The following is an 18536-nucleotide window of genomic DNA, read 5'->3' on the forward strand; positions in this document are numbered from 1 at the left end:
CAAAATAGCATCCACACTATGAAAACACGTATCCAGACTTTAATGTATTTTACAGATTTCTGTAAGCAAAACACCAATGCGCTTACGTAGTTGGAATACAGTAGAATATATCTTTTACACTTGATCGAATCCAGCAATTTCAAATAGTGCTGACAATATCCTTTGTCGAAAGTGGACCCTGTGACTTGTAATCGGATGCTTATTACATAGAAATAATAACAATAGTAAGCCTTATACACAAAGGTACATTTCCATGTATAGATTTCTTCTTGTGTAGATCTATACCTTTGTAGATGTAAATCTCCTCATGAATGGAATTCACCATTTGTATGTGTAGGTTTACACCAAGATGTAGACTTACGTCTCCACTCTATCAAAAGGGCTGGTTTCAGAATCCTGTTAGAATTTATGATTGGAAAGTTGCTCTTAATAGCTTTCCCCCTGCAGGCGCAGATTACACCTTTTAGAAAGTAGTATAACGTTTCGAAAATATATTTTGAATTAATACAAAATAAATGTTATCTTTTTAGGTCTCGCCTAGCGAACTCAGCGCATGTGCCGCTTCGCCTTCGCGAGACTATTGTTGTTGGTTTGGTGCGCGACGGGGACAAAAAAATGTGCGCGCACGGACCGGCGATATGCACGCGCCTGACGTCCCCTCTCTGGCGTCTCCTTTGAAGGGGGCAGGAGATGGCACGCGTACGGAAAGGAGAAGCGCACTCCGTACGCGTGCACATCTCCTGTCCCCGCGTGAATACAGCGTGCGCATAGCTCGCGTTCACTTTCCCTCCCCCCTAGTTAGTTTCAGTGTTGCGCTGAAGCCATGCCCTGTGCAGCCCCTCGTGAGCCCGGCGCTTCACGCTGCCAAAATGCTGTCACTTACGGTCAACAGCGCAGCCTGGGACCACAGCCATTCCTGTCAGTTGAGTGGCAGGTGCTGGGAAATACGCTCAGTGACAAAAGGAGGGCTGAACCTCGGAGAACCTATAGCGTGGGAGGAATCCGCCCAATACTGGAAGAGTCTGAACTCAGCTGGGAAAAGCCTCCTGGGACAGTCAGTGCATGCTGGGGATCCAGTTAAATCCAGGCAAGTACATTGTCATGTGCCGTTACGTGAAAGCCTCTCAGACGCACACAGCTCCTCGGGGAGCCTACACCTGCAGAATAAACACATCTCTAGATCGGAATATGAGGATGGGCAGAGCATCACATTTTTTGTTAAGTGTAGCATCTGCCAGACTGCCATCGCTCGATCTCAAGCACTGGATGCCCGGGCTTCTCAACGGGGAGTCCAGAGGAGAGCATAGTGTTTGTGAACACCACAAGCCGCAAAGGCAGAATTAAGGGGACATGCCCTCCGAGGGCGAGTGCCACGATGTGATGCAGTCCGTTTTCCAGACACTCGTCTTTGTCATCTTTCTTTAGTGTCCAATTTCCTCCCTTCCAGCACCAGTGATCGTAACTGCCAAATCTACTAGAGTTAAAACCAGGAAACTTACATTTTTCGTTGCTGCGTTCTTTAATGGCCCGACACTCCACAATTAACTTAAGGACTATCTTAGATCCAGGGACCTGAGACAAATTGGCAGAACCATCCTTCACTCCTAGACAGCATAGCCATTTCACAGGATACACACATCTTACGGGCTCAGGCAGCAGGGCAATCTTTTGTGATACATGTATCCTATAACCTAAGGTGGGGGTGTCCAACGTACGTCCAGGAGAGCTGGATCCATGCCAGACTTACAGGTTAGCCATTGTCTATATTCCATGGAGTTTAGTGGATTTAAATATATTGCATGTCAATCAGGCATGGATCTGCCCTCTTGGATCTAAGTTGGACTCTCTGGCCCAAGGTCTCAAACACATACAACCCAAGTTAAAAAAATGTTTACAGACTCATACGGCAGCATTATCTCTCAGATTGCTCTCGTCTCTCAGGCTCAGGGAGCTATCACTCCAAACATTTACCATTCCACTTAAAAACATTGGCAAAAAGTAAGCTGTGTCCTATTCTCACATGCTCAGGTACGTCTGTTTGGAGGGTGAGGGCTATCGATGCTCAACATTAGCTCTTCAAGGCCTGTGGCGAGGTGGGCACAGGCCACAGATATCCCTTGTGTAATATTAAAGTTCCCCAAAGCCCATTAAGAACAAAACAAAAACCCAGCACATTCCCACTCAACTGACCTGAAGCCTCAGCATAGTTAAAGACAGAAGACCCCCTCCCAGGGGTCAAAGCACCCGTCCAGTTAACTATCGACAGAACAAACCTCCCATCAAGTTAGAATGAACAAAGTGGTCAGGAGCCCTATGCAGAAATCAGGGCCAGAGAGAAAGCAATTAAAACAATATAGGGTTTCAGGTAGAGCCATAGTTCATTGTTCCCATCCCATCTCCTCTAGGGTAGTTGTCCAAGATCCAGAGTAACTGCCACTTCTAAAGCACTCCTGAATGTCACACAGTCACATGGCTAATCTTTGGAGGGGCTGCATCTAACGACCAGCCACCAAAGAGCTCAAGGACACTCAGGCAAAAGTCAATGTCCAGAAGTGACAGGATGGCCCCCCCCTAGGAAGCAAAGGTATCACTCCCGTCGGGGTGTGGCGCAGTCCCCGATTCAGCCGCCCCATGTTCATTGCCATTCAACACATTACCCAGAGGCCTTGGCGTGCCTTGTGATGGTCCAAGAAACTCTAGAAAGCACTGAGATCAGAGGCGGAGTCTCCTTGAGTATTGCGGCCCCTCTGCAATCCTATATCTTACTTCTTCTTGGGTTCCTTGCAAGCTACCACATATCTTTGTGCCACGTTAATGGGTGGCAAGTGTCTGTCGGGGTAGGACGTGTCTTCAAAGAGCTCTGAGTAGTCGTCCTGCGGCTGTTGGAGAAAAGGGAGACAGCAATATGTGAAGCAAAATAAGGTTCAATTTGAATGGGGATAAAATGAGATCAAACGCTGAAGGGATGGGTGGAGAGTATAACATAAGGTGGGGAAGAAGCATAAATACTAGTAAAACGTACCAAGTGGATTTGGTCTAAGATGGATTTGCCTGTGGGCAGTGTGCATCAGCTGTTTTAAGGTTCCTTTAATTACGTGTCAGTGTGTGAATCCCTGGCACATCTTGTACTTCTAGAAGTAGCTAGAGAGAAGTCCCACTGGGCCACCATGAGATAAAGTGTAGCATGTTTTAAAAGTCATCGTCTGACTCCAAAAGGCAGTGTTCCTAGAAGCAGTTGATTAGGGGCTGTTTGGGATGTTTTCTTAGGGGGCGAATAAAATCAGGGAGTAGTACTCAAAACAAATGGACTAGCAGATGCCTGTACAGCTTACAGTTACAGTCGCTTTTCATCGCCATGTTACCAACCACACTGAACCAACCACCCCTCATGCTCTAATTAGTTAACAGCTGTAGTGATAAAGTGTTGAAAGGTTAACTGGACCTTTTTAGGTCGAGCCTGGGCAGAGCAGCAAGGCATGCTGTAGTCAGGTATGGATTTGAAGCACCGCCCACTCTCCGCCCATATTGTTAATTGGCTTGTGCCATTGTCCACTGTAAAATGTGATTTTAATTGGTCAATAGGCTTAGTAATCCCTCATTGTCTTATTTTTTAAACTCACATGAGGACTGCCCCTGGTACGTGTGTTGTTATGCGGTAGGCTTAAATTACAGCCTCTGAGCACGATTTTCTCAAACAGCAAGCAGGACACTGTCTCTAACGCTTTACAAAAAAATCTTTATAGTGCAGGCACCAAAAGCATTTGCAATACAATAGGTCTCGCATTTGCGAGATTTTAAGCTACTGGCATTGTAAATGACAATGTCTTTTATTTATCAGTTTTAAAAACAACACTTAAAGAAAAGTAATCATTAACAATGCTAATAGCTCAAACTCTTGTAAATGCGTGACCTTTTGCATTGCAAATGCTTGTTACTATAGTCTATGAAATACATTTCTGTTTACTCCTCTTCACATTGGACTACCAAAGTATCGAGGGACCAGAAACCTGCACCAAAACTTAACATATTAATAAATGTTAAATTATTTAAAGGTTTAACATTTTTATTGAAATAATTGTTTTAAATCAAATATATTTCATTCTTATGTGAATTTTCCCTTTCACACTCCTTACAGTGTCATTTATGTTGAATGCTTCACAATTTTGCATACGAGCTTATTGAACAATATGTTTAATTTAAACATATATTATTATCTTGTTTTTCATTTATACATAAAATGTGTCTATTTTATGAATGACATTTTTTGTATATTTGAAGTCGACCCATGTTTTTGTTGCATTCAGGTGTGTAACAAAGAATATTACAACAATTACTTCCACAGCCGAGATCTACCTGTAAATTAAGAAGTCAAACTGTCTACCATTTTCGAATCACCCATGCTGATTTATTGAATTCAACAAATCGTTTTTTTATTGGGTTTGAATGAATGGTGTTTAGATTTCGCATTCCTACACAACTTAACGTATTAACTTTCTGGCCACGGGGCTATTTTATCATATTTCTTTTGTGGTAATTTGGTATTAGGTTGAAATTGTCATCTTTTCTGCTCCTTTGGTTTTGAAAATGTAGATTTTAATCTGTGTGCATGTGTACTAATTGCACAGCATTATTTTTAACGAAGTCACAATTCAAGAGGTAAACTGCCATCTCTCATTGAGTGACAATTGTGCCTTGTTTGACTGAGCTTTCTTTGAATTCATATTTATTTAGCTGTTCCAAATGTTGTTTTGTTTATTTCCTTAATATGTAGTTTAAGCATATTAGTGTTTGTTTAATTTGTACTGTTCTTCTTAACTGGTATTTCCTAATTATTGCAGGGTGCTATTGGGCGATGAGCGTGTCAAGAATGGATTGAATTTCATGTATGAAGCTCCCCCAGGGGCAGAAAAAGGTACACATTTTATATTTGTTTTTTAGTCATTCAGGTACTTGAACATGCTCCCTAAATATGTCATTGTAAGGAGAACTTACCGGATGCTAAACAGAGTTAGCCTAAACTCATTGGCTGGTTGCTAGACCCTCATAGTTTGGCCAGATCTTTTTCAAACTAAAGTATAGCCTTTCTGCATCGTACATAAAAGGCATACGTGGGTTTTGAGGAACTGTGGGAGTTGGAAGCTTCTAGAAAATAAAATGCTTAGGGCACTAACGTCACTTGACATGTTTGCCGTAAACATACAGTAGCTGGCACCTGATTTGTGTTAGAAATGAGTGCTAACTTGTTCTTTTTTTATTTTTTTCCCATGTTTCTTTGGACTCCAATGAAGAAGTAAAAGAGGTAAAGTACCTATTGTTTTTATGCATGCTTCATGAAATCTGTGCTGACTAACGTTTACTTACCGGACTCTTATGCTCTTTTATTGCAGCAAGAAGGGGAGGCCACTGAATACAAATTTGAGTGGCAGAAGGTCGCTCCAAGAGAAAAGTAAGCGTATTTCCACTAACTCGACAAAGTAGATTTACTTGTGTTTTCCTGCCTGCTTTCTTCTTCCTGTAGCATTACCCATAGGTGTGCCATGCAGCTCTTCCTCTGGTTAGTGAAGTCTAAAAAATGTTTATGTTTGTGACATACTTTCTTCTCATTTGCTGAGCTTGTTTGACCCCTCTCGACTTTCTTCCCTCCGTTTATACACATTAAATAAGGAGATTGATACAGATAATGTCAGAAAGAGGTGTGTTGGATGCCCCCATTAAGGACATTGGTTAATGCGTAGGGACATGAGCAGCGTCTCTCAGCAGCATGTTACAAAATATGGGAGGCCACACCATTGCAAGTATAAGGATTACACAGCTTAAGAAAGGCATTTGTTCTTTTTTCAGAACCCCCCCCCCTCCTAAAATCCATATATTTGCAGCTTCAACGAATACAAGAGTTGTGGGAACTACTGTTATTGAATGCTGCCACATTGGTGACATGCATCTCCTATGATATGAATAATGATTTCTGATTCTTGTCTTTTGGCTGCTAATTTCGAATGGGTTCTCGTATGACCCCCATCATGGAACGTTTGTAATTATTAAGGAGGTAGCTTTTCTGCATTAGAACAGTTGTTGAAACTAGAAAAGCTGTCCAAATGAATCTAATTAGGTCTCAGAATGAGAGTAAATGTATCGGGTTCTCCTTCTGGGCAGGAGGAAAGTAAATTATTGTGTTGATATTTTGTTGTCTTCTCATCATCGGGCTTGTATTTGCATTACTTTTCTGCAAGGCTCATATTACATATGGTAGTACAGTCACTCACAAGATTAATGCTAATACTGCAGAGAGCTATAAGTAACCACAGGGACACAGGTTCAAATGCCAGCAATGTCGACTCAGTTTTAGATTATTGACAATACAGACATAATCTGATAGACTTGTAGCCGCAGATTCCTTACTTCTGACTATCTCCAGGTGTCAGTCTGGGACCTGGAAGATTTTCGAGCAGTACCCTTGTGCGCTGGTAGGTGGTGTCAGTTGGCTCTGTATCGGTCATGCCAGAAATGATGTGTGCGGTACCTATATATGCACCACCTCAGCACGCTGATGTCAGTTATTTCCTTTCCGTACCATATAGTGCTGATCCGGATTGAGCTACTCCTCAGTCGCTTTTTGACTGGTCTTTTTCGAATCCTTTGAGATTTTTTTACTTCCTGGTGCGAGAATGTCACCAAATATCCCTGCTGCTTTCAAACCATGTAGGCATATGTTGGTGACAGACCCACACTTGGTGTGTTTGTGGTGCCTGGAGTTGGGACATAGCTCCAGGGCATGTGAGGACTGCCACGCTATGCACCTCAAGGTGCTGAGGAAGCGGCCCCACAAGTTCATCTGTTGACTCTGCAATGCTCTGTCCTGCTCGTATGGGAAGTCCCAGGACCGTTTGCGCAACCCTCCAGACATTCATGATTACAATTAAAGTCATCGGGAAAATCTAGTTAGTCCCACAATCGCAAGCAGTCAAATAAGTCAAAACACTCTTCAACTTCCCCATGCCTGTCGTGCTGGGCCTGCTCCAGGCTTCCCCCATTTTCCCAGAGCTGGAGCAACCTCGCCCAGCTGAACTAATTTTATGAGGCCATGCTCCTCATCTTTGGGTGACTCGAACCCTCTGGAACGCCTTCGGGCCCCAGGGGCGCAGGAGGGGACCCTACAGGGACCACATCGCTAGGATTGCCCTCTGCGCCAGTAGTGCCCCCAGCATCCCTTACTGGACCCAGAGCAGAGCTGACAATGAGGCTGAGACCCTCCTCGGCACCCACTCTAGTGCTAACACCCCTACACCTTCAAGCTGTACAATCATCATTATTACTGACTTCAACACAGATTCAGAGGGTAGTTGTCCAATGCAGCAAGCAGCGCCAACCGAGGAAATTGTTCCCAGAGTCAGCTAGTACCTTATTTGATGGATAGGCCTGGTGAGGCAGATGTGTGGGAGGGATCTGTGGATGCTTATGAAGATGACACAGTTGACGAGGACAACTGGTATGAGAAACTTGGTGAGGCCAGTGAGATGGACACCTCACCTAACACTGGTCTGGTTTCCCCCCCTACTGTGGCTAGGAGGAGGAAGCCTAGTTTGCAATGGTGGTGCCTAGCACCACACCCTAGAGAGTTTGGTGGTCCCAGCCTCCTCATCCCGCATCCTCCCTGGTGCCTTCCCTACCACTCCATCTGATAGGTAACTCAATTGGCTGGACACCTTCTGTAAGAGAACGTTCTCTTCCACTAGCCTGGCACTGTGGTAGGTGAAAACTGCATGCATGTTGAATCATTCTTCCCATACACTATGGGATTTGTTTGTGCAAGTGCTGCCTATGGTCCCGGAGGAGGCATGGGCTATACTCTATCAAGCTGTTGCAGATGAGAGAGATTCGTCTAAATTCACTAGCAGATGTAGACTTGATACGGCTGACTCACTGGGCAGAGTGATTTCATCATTGATGGCCTTGCAGTGCCATGCCAGGCTGAGAACATCTGGTTTTTCAGGGGATGTCTAGGCATCCCTCATGCACATGCCCTTTAATGGCTGTTGTCTTTTTGGAGCCATTTCGATTCAGCGCTTGAGTGCTTCAAGGACAGCCGGGCTACAGCTAGGTCCTTGGGCTTCTCAATGGCCCCTCATCAACTCCAACCGCCTTCCACCTGGTTTGTGGCCACGGAAGGGGTCTCCAACTGTGCCAAGACCCTCCCAGTCACCACGGCCAGCAGGCTTCGCAGTCTTTTTGACGATGAGGACACGGGTCCCATAGACCACGTAAGACAGGGGGCCAGCATTCAGGTCAGTCCACCACCCCTGCTGCAGGTGCTGCTCCAAGCCTCTTTAGTCTGCCCTCATACCATCATGGGCATGCAGTGGGAGGCAGGATATACCATCACCTTCCCCACTGACAGTCAGTCCTTCAGACCGTTGGGTACTCCAGATAGTCCAAAGGGGCTAATCCCTTCCCCTTCTGATTCCCCCCAACATCCATGCCACCCACGTATGATCCAAGGATCGAGGACCATCTCTCCTTGCTCCATCAAGAAGTGCAGGCCCTCTTGGCCAAGAGTGGCATAGAGAGGATGCCTGTATCAGAAATAGGTTGTGATTGTTATTCTTGAATGGTTGATGTTGGACGAGAGAGCCACATTCCTGTGGAGCCACTGCCCCATACATCAAGGTATCGTCAAAGGAGATTCACCCAGCACACAGTAACAGACCCGGTGGCCTGCCGTGTGTGGTGTCTATAGAGTCAAGGAGGTGCTGCAGCAGTACAGCCCTGAGGAGGCACAACGGTGATAACAGGCGTCTAGGGCGGTCCACTGCCCACAGCAGGAGCATTGAGATCCCAGCAGCTGACATCTAAATAGGAGATGAGCAACTCAGGCTGTCGGGACATAGCATGATCAGGCCTGAGACCTCGTGTTGTGGCCAGGGCATGCTGTAAGATAGGGACAAAGAGCTGTGTGGGCCTGGGGCAATGATGGCACTCATGTAACAAAAAGGGCAGATTGGGTGTAAGAAAGTCTCGCCTGCACCCTGTCCCCCACAACGGACCATGGTGGCTGGTGAAAAGAGAAAGGAGGGGAACTGACCCACCAAGATATGGCCTAACTAGAAAAGAAACCAAGTGAACTAGCCAAGGACTCGCTAACTAGCTGCAAAGAAGTAGAAGCGTTCTTAATTAAATAACTGTACCTGTGTCCTATACTGTAATGGGTGGGCCTTGCAGGGAATCCCTCTCCCCTCTATCATTGGGGTAACTATTTCAAGACATCTTAGCAGGATAAACAGAGGTGAGGTGCCAAAAAATAGTAATTGAGCTGGAAGGTGCACCTGCCCAGGTGAGACCAGAACATGTGTGCAAACAAGGTGTAAAGTAAACCTTTCAAGAATCTCAAAGAGCTGGATTTCATCAGACGATATATACCTAGCAAGAAAAAGAGACGTGCAGCAATCTGGGTGGAATTGCGTCTCAGTGCAATGAGATCGGTATTTCCTCTGCTAGCTGGAAGATGATGGACAGGCCCAAGCAGCTCAAAGGTGGACCCACTGGACCGTTCATGGGAAACTCTCTGAGGTAGTGATGCCCTGCTCACAAGTGCTGAGTGATATCAACCATCTAGTAAAAGATGTAGACACAACCTGATAAACTGGACTCCATATTGAGGACCACAATAGACACAAACACCACCCTCAAGAAGTAGATTAACCTGGGCCTACTCCATGCTGATAAAATGAAGATGGCTAAAAGACTTGAGCAGAATGAAGCCAGTCACACAGAGCTCACCCTAGAGATGACTGAAATGAAGATGCAGATGGGTAATACAGCGTTTCCCAAACTGTGGGTTGCGACCAGTGCTTAATTTGAGCCAGTGGCTTCTGGTGCTCCAAACTGGCCCTTCATTGTCAACACGTGCACTTATGACAGTTCTGCCAATATGGTGGCATGGTTTGTCTAATTTGGGTGCAGACACAACAGCTGTTTATTAATTCAATATATATGAAAAACGACTAATACCTACCGCCAAAGCCATTCGTAAGCTTTGGGGGCCTGGAATAGTCAGAATTGTTACACATATGTGATAGTTAGTAGTTGAGTTGTTACTGTAATTGGCAGCACTGACAGCAGAGGGCAGTGTAAGCAGAAGTGGCATCATGACGAGGGCCCTGACACTTATTTTATTTACAAATTGAGCATTATTTTTTGTAGGTCACGAAAGTCCAATAAAAAATGAACATGCCTTTAAATTCTGTATTTGTCCGATTCGCTGTGACTCAAAGACAGAGATCAAATATCCGGCTATGTTTTTTGACAAATTACTGCTTCTATTTTTAACACAAGGATGTGTGTTGGCAAACGCCTCTCACTTTTCAGTCAGAGAAAGAAAAGTAAAGTGAATTATGTGACACTTCCTGGGGTACAGGGAGTGTGATAGGAAAGGCAAAAGGCAAAAGGATGTCATTTTTTTCATAACATAACAAAATGTAAATACCTGTAAATTAACTTCTGGTAGGTATTCGGCAGTTAGGAAAGCAACAATGAAGCAACATTTTTGTAATTTTGAAGTGTGATGGAAATAAAGATTTTAATAGGGTCAAAACAAATCAAGACACTTTTACTTGATAATGCACAAATAATAAGTATTTACTGAAACCCAATCTCTACACATTATCATTTGTGTTTAATATAGTTTTATCAGGAAATCTGTATGTCTGCTCAACTTAAGTGGCCATTTTGATTGAAAATATGCTGTCTGTAAATGACAGTGCGCTAGCACAGGATGCTGACCTGGTTCTCCTCTGCTGGCCACTGTGGGAATGAGTCTCGACTGTCCATGTGCTGTCCTCCAGGCCCTGGACCGTTGGGTAGAGTTTACTTCTTCCTGTCTAACTGAAAGTTCCATCAGATCCGAGGCAAAGTGACACAGGGCCCCTTAAAGCTGGGGAACTCCGAATTTAAAGCTTCACTGGATCAGACTCTGAGCGACACAAAGCCCAGCAGAGCCTCATTTGTAGTTGAAATCTCCTGATCCAAAGCAGAGCTTCACAGAGCAGATCCCAGTCAAATGCCTCTCTGGATCTGCTGCAGAGCATCGCCTCATAGCTGAAAGCATCACCGGATCAATGCTGAGCAGTGCAAAGCCCTGCAAAGCATGGCCACGCGGCTGAGCGTCTCACTGGATCCAACACAGAGCCTCACAAAGCAATGCCAGCCAGACCTAGTGTCAAGGAAACCAGGTTCCTCTCTCAGTAGGTCAAACTCAGTCCTGTTCTTTACCCGTGCTGTCATCGTAGGCAGCCTGAACTTGTGACTTTGTCCCGGTCCAGAATGACCAGATACCTGCAGTTTGTCCTCTTGGCGATATTTTACCGTAAAACTTAAAAAACTAATACCTCTGGTGCCATTGGTTGGATTTTTGTCATCTTGGTGTATTTTTATCTATTACATTTTAATCTATTTTTCTAAATTACTTTTTTTGTGTTTTCACCTTATTACTCTTTACGTACTGCATAAATACTTTTCCATTGCCTCCAAGTTAAACCTGACTGTTTGTGTTCTAAGGTACCAGAGGGTTAAACAAAGACTTATTTAGTGACTTTTCTGGTTCACCCTCGCAAGGATTGTGTTTTATTATTTGAGTGGGGCTTCCACCCGTCTCGGCTAATAACCCGGGGCGTAACAAAAGCCTGTGCGATGCAGTGGGGCCCCCAACCCTTCAGAGGGTACCTATTGAGCCCAAGTACAATGAATATTGGTGAGCTATAGGAGATCCAAGGGCCCTTCATCACATTCTGCTGGAGGGCCCGGTGATTTTATTCACAATAATGTTTTAGTGGTTCTTTAAGCTGGTTTAAAAACCGCATAGCAATCCAGCAATAAAATGTAACAGTGTTTCTTAAGGTACACATTGGTGTTTTCATTTTCATAATACCCATATATTTAATAAGGCGCAAATCTAGGTAAATTTCCTTTCCCCGAAGGAAGCCAGCAAAGTGCAGGACCTGTACACAGCTAGAAAAGTTGAGGATACATCCAAGTGTGGCTGGAAGGCATTTCTTCTAGGACCTAGTGTAGGGAGTCGATGGCAAGGGGGCGATGAGGTTGAAGATGGCGTTGCAGAAGGCCGGTCTGGGTACCAGGGGTCTGTAAGCTTGTGGTGAGCCTATAGTAGTAAATGGTATGGTATAGAGCAGTGGTACTCAAAGTATGGCATGTGGACTACTAGCAGCCTTGCAGACCTTTCCTTGCGGCCTGCGGATCTCCCTGTGGTATCCCTGGTTGCAGCAGAAAAAGCTGCTTGAGGTCAGTTATTTGGTAAATTCTGCAAGCCAAGCAGCATAATTTTGTAATTCTGGGCTTTGTTTCTAAAGTTAGCATAACTTGTTTTATGAACAAGGGTGCGAAGCTCATAGAACACGCTGAAATGACTCTAGAAATAAAGCCCAGAAACGGAAAACCTATGAAAATGATGTTGGAAAAAGACTGGTAATTCTGCTTTTCTGGTTATTAGCTTTGTTTCAATAACCAGTTCACCTTGTACATTCAGGAAGGCTTCCCTGGTCATAGATAAGTTTCACCTATGACCAGGGATGCCTGAGAGGACAGTGGAGGTAAGGAAACTGTGGTCGTGAGTACAGTGGGCCGGGGTCAGTGACTGTGGGCAGAGGGGTCAGGCAGCACTTAAAATGAACAATATATTCTGTATCTATTTCTGGTTTTATAACCAACCTACAAGAATGTAAAATGTGCAAAAAAGATTTGAAAGAAATCATTTTCTAGAAATCTTTGGAAGAGGTTTTTTCTTCTTCCCTGTAATACCCCACCCTACTCTGTCTCCTTGGGAATGCTACCACATTGATGCATCCCTGTATGCGGACTGTACGTTTTACGCCCCAAGAAAATGTTCGTGAATACCCATGGTATAGAGAGTGTTTCCAGCAGAGATGAAGCAAACAAACATAGCAACAACCTGCACTTGTAGATTGATCTTGGATTGCTTTTCTCTGATTTGTAATGAGATTAGAGATGGCTTTGTGGTGCTTTAGATCCGTGTTTTTAGACTCCCTGCTAGCTGGTTTGGGAGCCTCTGTGCAGTTAAAGTCGGCAGCACCGGAAAGGCATCATGCTTATTCCTAGACGTTTGGAAATGAGCAGCACTCTATTTCATAGTGAGTCCAGCATCAGGGTAGGGACTTTGTAGATTTAGCAACACAAAAAGACGATGGACGGAATGCTGAAAATTGCCAAACATTTACCCCGTCTCAGATCTGGGATAAATCCATCGTTTTTTTACTCATCATGTCAACATTGAATTCAGCGATATGCATATCAGTCTTGACCCTGCTCCCCATGGGAATAGTCCAGCCTTAACTGCCAGGACAGGTCCCCCCTGAACTGGAAACAAGCCTCCTGGCACCCCTCATCAGCCCGGCGAGGTTGAATCCAGCGGCACAGTGAGCAAGGATCATCTTGTTATGTTTGCTATGTTGATGTAACCAAGTTGAGACCCTTCAATGAGCTTGATTCTATGACAGTTAGCAGTGACCCACTGTTAATCGGAGGTAGTTAATTTATAGGGGATACAAATCTTGTGGGGTTAGGTAGTCCTGCTTCCAGCCAGGCGAAGACTCATTCTGACCTGAGCATGCACTGCAATGCATTTATTACATGCCCCTATACAAAGGGTTGCCCCCAAGGAGTTGTTCTGACAGGAAACCTTCTTTACTTCAGTCGGACTGTCTTTGGGCAAGAAGTTCAGCGCTCCTCTATCCTTGTCATTTCTGAGGCAGCATTCACCTGTATACTTTGTATGGGTGTTCATCTGCTGCTTGTGGCAAGTTTAGAGAAGTGACTGCACTCTGCTCCTTTCTCTTTCACACGTTTTTCACTCCCCACACACATTTCTGGCCCTATACTTTTTGCTTTCTCCTTTCTCTGTCTTTGGCTCATTTCTCTATTCCTGATTCTCCTTTTATATCAGTTTTCAAACACTGCTTCTTTCAGTGTTTCACTCTTCTTTCCCTCATCCCCTTCAACTTTTGTTTCTCAGCACCCTTCCTCATACCACTATAGCAAAGTTGCAGTTCTATCTTTCCAAAAACCAACTTATGTGTTTTTTTCAGGAGTTTATTAAACTGACAATGAATATACTGTATGGTTTTCTGACATGGGCTCACACAGTTTATTCAACAGGTGTTGCTCTCTGCCATTTTCAGGTCGAGATCTCAGTATGATTTTGCTAATCTTCTGATTCTCTTCACCTGTGCTTGAAAATTTGTCTCCTCAAGTTTAGGAAACGATGAAGCTGTACAGTGGGGTAGGCAGACTGTATTCTGTGTACTGAATCTTATACTCTGAGTCTGTGAGCTTTCACATGGCCGAAGCTCCCCCCTCCACTTGCCTGGGACTGGTCCTCCGACTAGTCTAGGCCCTCCCAAACTCAACTTGCTTTGCGAGGCCCAGCCTCACTCTTCCTGCGGCCTTCTCTTTCTCCCAGTTACGCCTTTACTCTTGTGCGCCACTTTCACCTTTTTTTCTCTCACCATTCTTTGCCTTTTTCCAAACTCTTTCTGTCTTTTTCTAAGATTCATGTGCCTTTTTCTGACGTTCTTTGCCTTTTTCTGAACTGTAGGAAAGTAGGATCTGCTTCTTATGTATACCCCCACTTTTTGCTTGATGTTACACTGTTTTTTACTAGTCTGACTGGGATCCTGCTAATCAGGACCCCAATCTATCTTCTTTCTCCTTAAAATGTTATGACATGTACTTAAGTACACTCCAGATTGGAAACTGGGGTACCCTTATTGTCAACGTCAAGGCCACTCCTCTGTTTTCATGTGATGCCACCTCCAGACTTCCCCAACTCTGGATATAACCAACTCAGAGTAGTAAGGTAGTCAGGCGAGGGAAAAAATGGATAAGTGAAGAACCAGTGGAAAGTGGGAGACCTGCAACAAAAGAATACAGTTTTAATACATATCCTGTCAATGCTTACTACTCTCATATGATCTCACTAGAACTAACTAGTACCTTTCCACTGGCCGCAGAATTCAGTAGCTTTACATCTATGACTGGGGGACATCAGCTTCCGACTGTGAGCCTTCCTACAACGATAAACCACACTGTTAAAGATTCCACTCCACTAGCATACTCCTACCCAATAAAGAACAAGGGTTGGTATCATACATACCCCTCAAACACTCATCCAGATTACAACTGAAAAACCAGCTCCCGAAACAGGGCTTCCTTCCCATCCATAAACGAGATATAAATGAGCCCAAGGATAAGTACTCTACTGCTCCAGAGTACGAGTTTGAAATGAGGCAACAAAAATAATAAACTCAGGGTCCTTTGAAGGAGTGGGTTTTTCTCCTTGAGTGTTAAGAACAACAAAACCAACAGGCGCTTCCTATAGCGCGGGACGTAGAAGCACACAGCTCCTGTAGTGCAATTATCCAAGCAGTCTCTCCCAAACGGTTGAAGAATTGTCTTACAAAGAAACAAAGGAACTCCAGAAAACGAAGCGCTTACTTCAGCGCGAGTTCATGGAATCAAAAATGTCATACAGAACAGAAAACAGGTAGCACTTTCCTCAGCGATTCCAGTCTGCAAGGCTACTCAGAAGTGTTGAAGAGCGCTACCTCAGCGCGAAGAATACAACACCAACAATGACTGATTACATCCACGGCGGGAAAAGGAAAACGAGAACACCGTCCTTCCCGGGTGTGAGTGTAAGTGTCTTTGCACGGCGCTCCCAGCAGCGCCCGAAAGTACCAATCCAGAGGGAGGAAAACCAGCGCTTCCCACAGCGCGCGCGAAGGTCCGACGAACAAACTGCAGCACAGCTGGATTCCAAGACGAGAGAGAGCCTCCACACAACCGGCGTGAGACTCGATGCAGAAGAACCAGGTACAAAAGCAGATAACGCGCGCCTCAGCCCACGCCTTGCTGGATGTTATAGACAATGCTCCTCCCCTCGAAGCATTCTGGGATATGTAGTCCAGTAAATACACGACAGTGTGTGGTAGGCGCTCTGTATACCGCTGGCTCCCAGTCAGCGCCTGACACTTATAAGTCCCTAATATATGGTACCCATGTCCCCAGGGAATAGGTACCCCAGAGGCCTCCCATGGGCTGAAGCATGTTTTATGCCACCCACGATAGGCCTTGCAAAATGGAACTACAGGCCTGCCATTGCAGCCTATGTAAGATGGTGCATGCTCCACTTACGATAGATATAGGTTTACTATATTTATAGGCCACTACACTTAAAACCTATAAGTCACCCCTATAGCAGGCCTTAGCAATCCTGAAGGCAGGGTGCTGGGTTTTACGTAAGAGGGTGCCCCTGCATGAGCAGAGCCCCTCTGCAGCCTTTGGAGACCATTCTCCCGGGTTGTCTAGGATTTAGTGTATTGGAGCTGGGTGGGCGAACTGCCAAAGTGCCTGAAAGTCTGCACTAGGGACACATTTGATATACTTGTGCATAGTCCAGTTCAAACCAGTTCTGGGAGCCGTTGGCTCCTGCTCTGGTGCGAAACTGTACAAAGGACATGGGTGTAACCACCCCCTGTCCTGACCCTCCCCTAGGAGGGTCACCATAATCTGTCCAACCCTCTCCCGTGGGTACAAAATGGCTTACCTGGCTGTAGGACCCTAGATTCGACGTAGACAAGATTCTGAACAAGAAACCACTGACCTTAGACCGTCTGGATACTCTGGACTTTGCTGGACTTAGACTGGGCCCGACTTTGTCTCCCTCTCCATCCAAAGCATCGTTTGTGTCCGTGCACCCCTCCGTGCAGGACCTGTGGAGCATCAAGGACAACTGAAGTATCTCCCTCTGAGTGAAGGAGTCACTCCCCTGCTTTTGTAGGCACCGTAATGCAACTGACCGGTCTGCTGACCCTGAGCTCCTGCGGACTCTGAAGGTTCCGTGAGGTCGAGCTGCCCTCTCACCAAGTTTGAGGCCAGTATCCCTCGCCGGGACTTCATGACCTGAACCCCTGTACACTGTGTACATTTGCAAGTGCATATGCTTGTTGGTGTATCCCAACTTCGTGCATTGGACTGTCGATAGCCCCAACCTCTACGCATATTTTGTACCAAAGACTTTGGCCTCCTCCCACTCTGTGCCTTGCAAACTGTTGTTTGGTGAAACTGCTAGAGGTCTCCTCGCGTCTCCGGTGCCTTCGGCCTGTGGGTCCATTTGAGGGACAATCTTGACTTTCTTGGCCTCCACTGGTTGCTCCTGGCCTGCCCTGACTCCCCTTGCTGTGGTGATTCCTGTGGTCCTTGCTGGGCCAGACCATAACCTTTCTTGACATTCTTTGTGGGTTGCCGTTGCCAAAGGTTTTTGGTGCTCACGCCAGACACTGACCCTTCAGCACTCGACATCCTTTGTGGGACAGCTTGTGTCCGGCTCCTGGTCGTCCTCGACATCTCCTGGTCCCTGCAGCTGTAGAGTCACGGTCTCCTCCTTCACACCTGAAGCACCCGACAGCGCTGGGCATTCGTCTACCGAGCCCCTGGTCCCTTCCTGAGTGACCCAGACTATGTTCCCTCTGCTTTCAGGTTCCTTCCATCAAGAATCCACCTGCGGATTCCACCAGACACTTCTTCTTTTCAGCAGTGGCATTTCTTTGAAGACTCCCATCATTGAGAACGACAGCGGTTTCCGACGCCAATGCAGACCTATGCACCCGTCTTCCCTGGGATAGGTAACTCTGGTACTTTGGTATCCACGGGTGGAATGGCTCTCCATCCTTCTCTGTTCCAAAGGGTTTCCTAATAATCCACTGGGAAGAGTCCTTTAACTTTAAAATTGCAACCACAACTCTCCCATTGAATTGTACGTAGCACACGATCATGTTCTCACACTGCACCCGTCCTCCGTGGGGTCCCTACTTACTCACCTTGGGTGGTTCCTTGGGGTCCGAGCGATTCTACACATTCTAGACATTTCTTGACTTGGGTTGTCGTTCTTATACCACTATTTTAGTATATGGTTTGGTCTCCCCCAGGAGCCCACTGTGTATTAGTGCTACTTACGATTGTTTCTGTGCTAAAGTATTGTGTGATTTGTGCTTATCTGCATGTAACAGATACTGTGAGGTATTTAAGGTGTTATAATAATAAATATATATTCTTATAACTACTGTGTGGTTCTCCTTTCATTTAACCAATACAATAATGTTGCATTCTGGTAAAACAAGCTGCTTAACATTCCTTCAAGACTAAGACTGAAGGCTGCTCTCCACAGCTACCACTTGGATAGCTTTCAAAGGTTATCTTTGACCTCTTATATCACCATAAGGGTTGTTTGGACTGGTGCAAGGTGCCCACTTTAATTAACGGACATCAAATATCAGGCCGACTTCTCACATGAACTCTTTATGCCTTTTTCCAATCTCTTCTTCCTCCTCCTCTTTCATTTTTTATCCTTCTTTTCCTGTGCTCCTTCAAGCTCCTACAGCCCAACCTCCAGCACTTTTTCTGTCTCCTGCCTCCCCCGCTCCTTACCTATTCTCCTGTGTCTTCTTCCTGCC

At 45.4% G+C, this 18536-nt stretch overlaps 1 protein-coding gene across 1 annotated transcript in view; it reads left to right on the forward strand.

The window, feature by feature from the left end:
• The window catches only part of CIRSR (corepressor of RBPJ and splicing regulator), a 179070-nt gene that overhangs the window by 64910 nt on the left and 95624 nt on the right, over positions 1 to 18536 (forward strand). The window contains exons 3-4 of the mRNA XM_078681545.1: positions 4839 to 4912; positions 5388 to 5446. Coding sequence (XP_078537671.1) covers positions 4886 to 4912; positions 5388 to 5446 — 86 coding nt within the window. The 5' untranslated portion in view covers positions 4839 to 4885. The remainder of the gene's footprint in view (positions 1 to 4838; positions 4913 to 5387; positions 5447 to 18536) is intronic.

Source organism: Lissotriton helveticus, chromosome 3_1 (genome assembly GCF_964261635.1).
Source record: "Lissotriton helveticus chromosome 3_1, aLisHel1.1, whole genome shotgun sequence".
Lineage (NCBI taxonomy): Eukaryota > Metazoa > Chordata > Amphibia > Caudata > Salamandridae > Lissotriton > Lissotriton helveticus.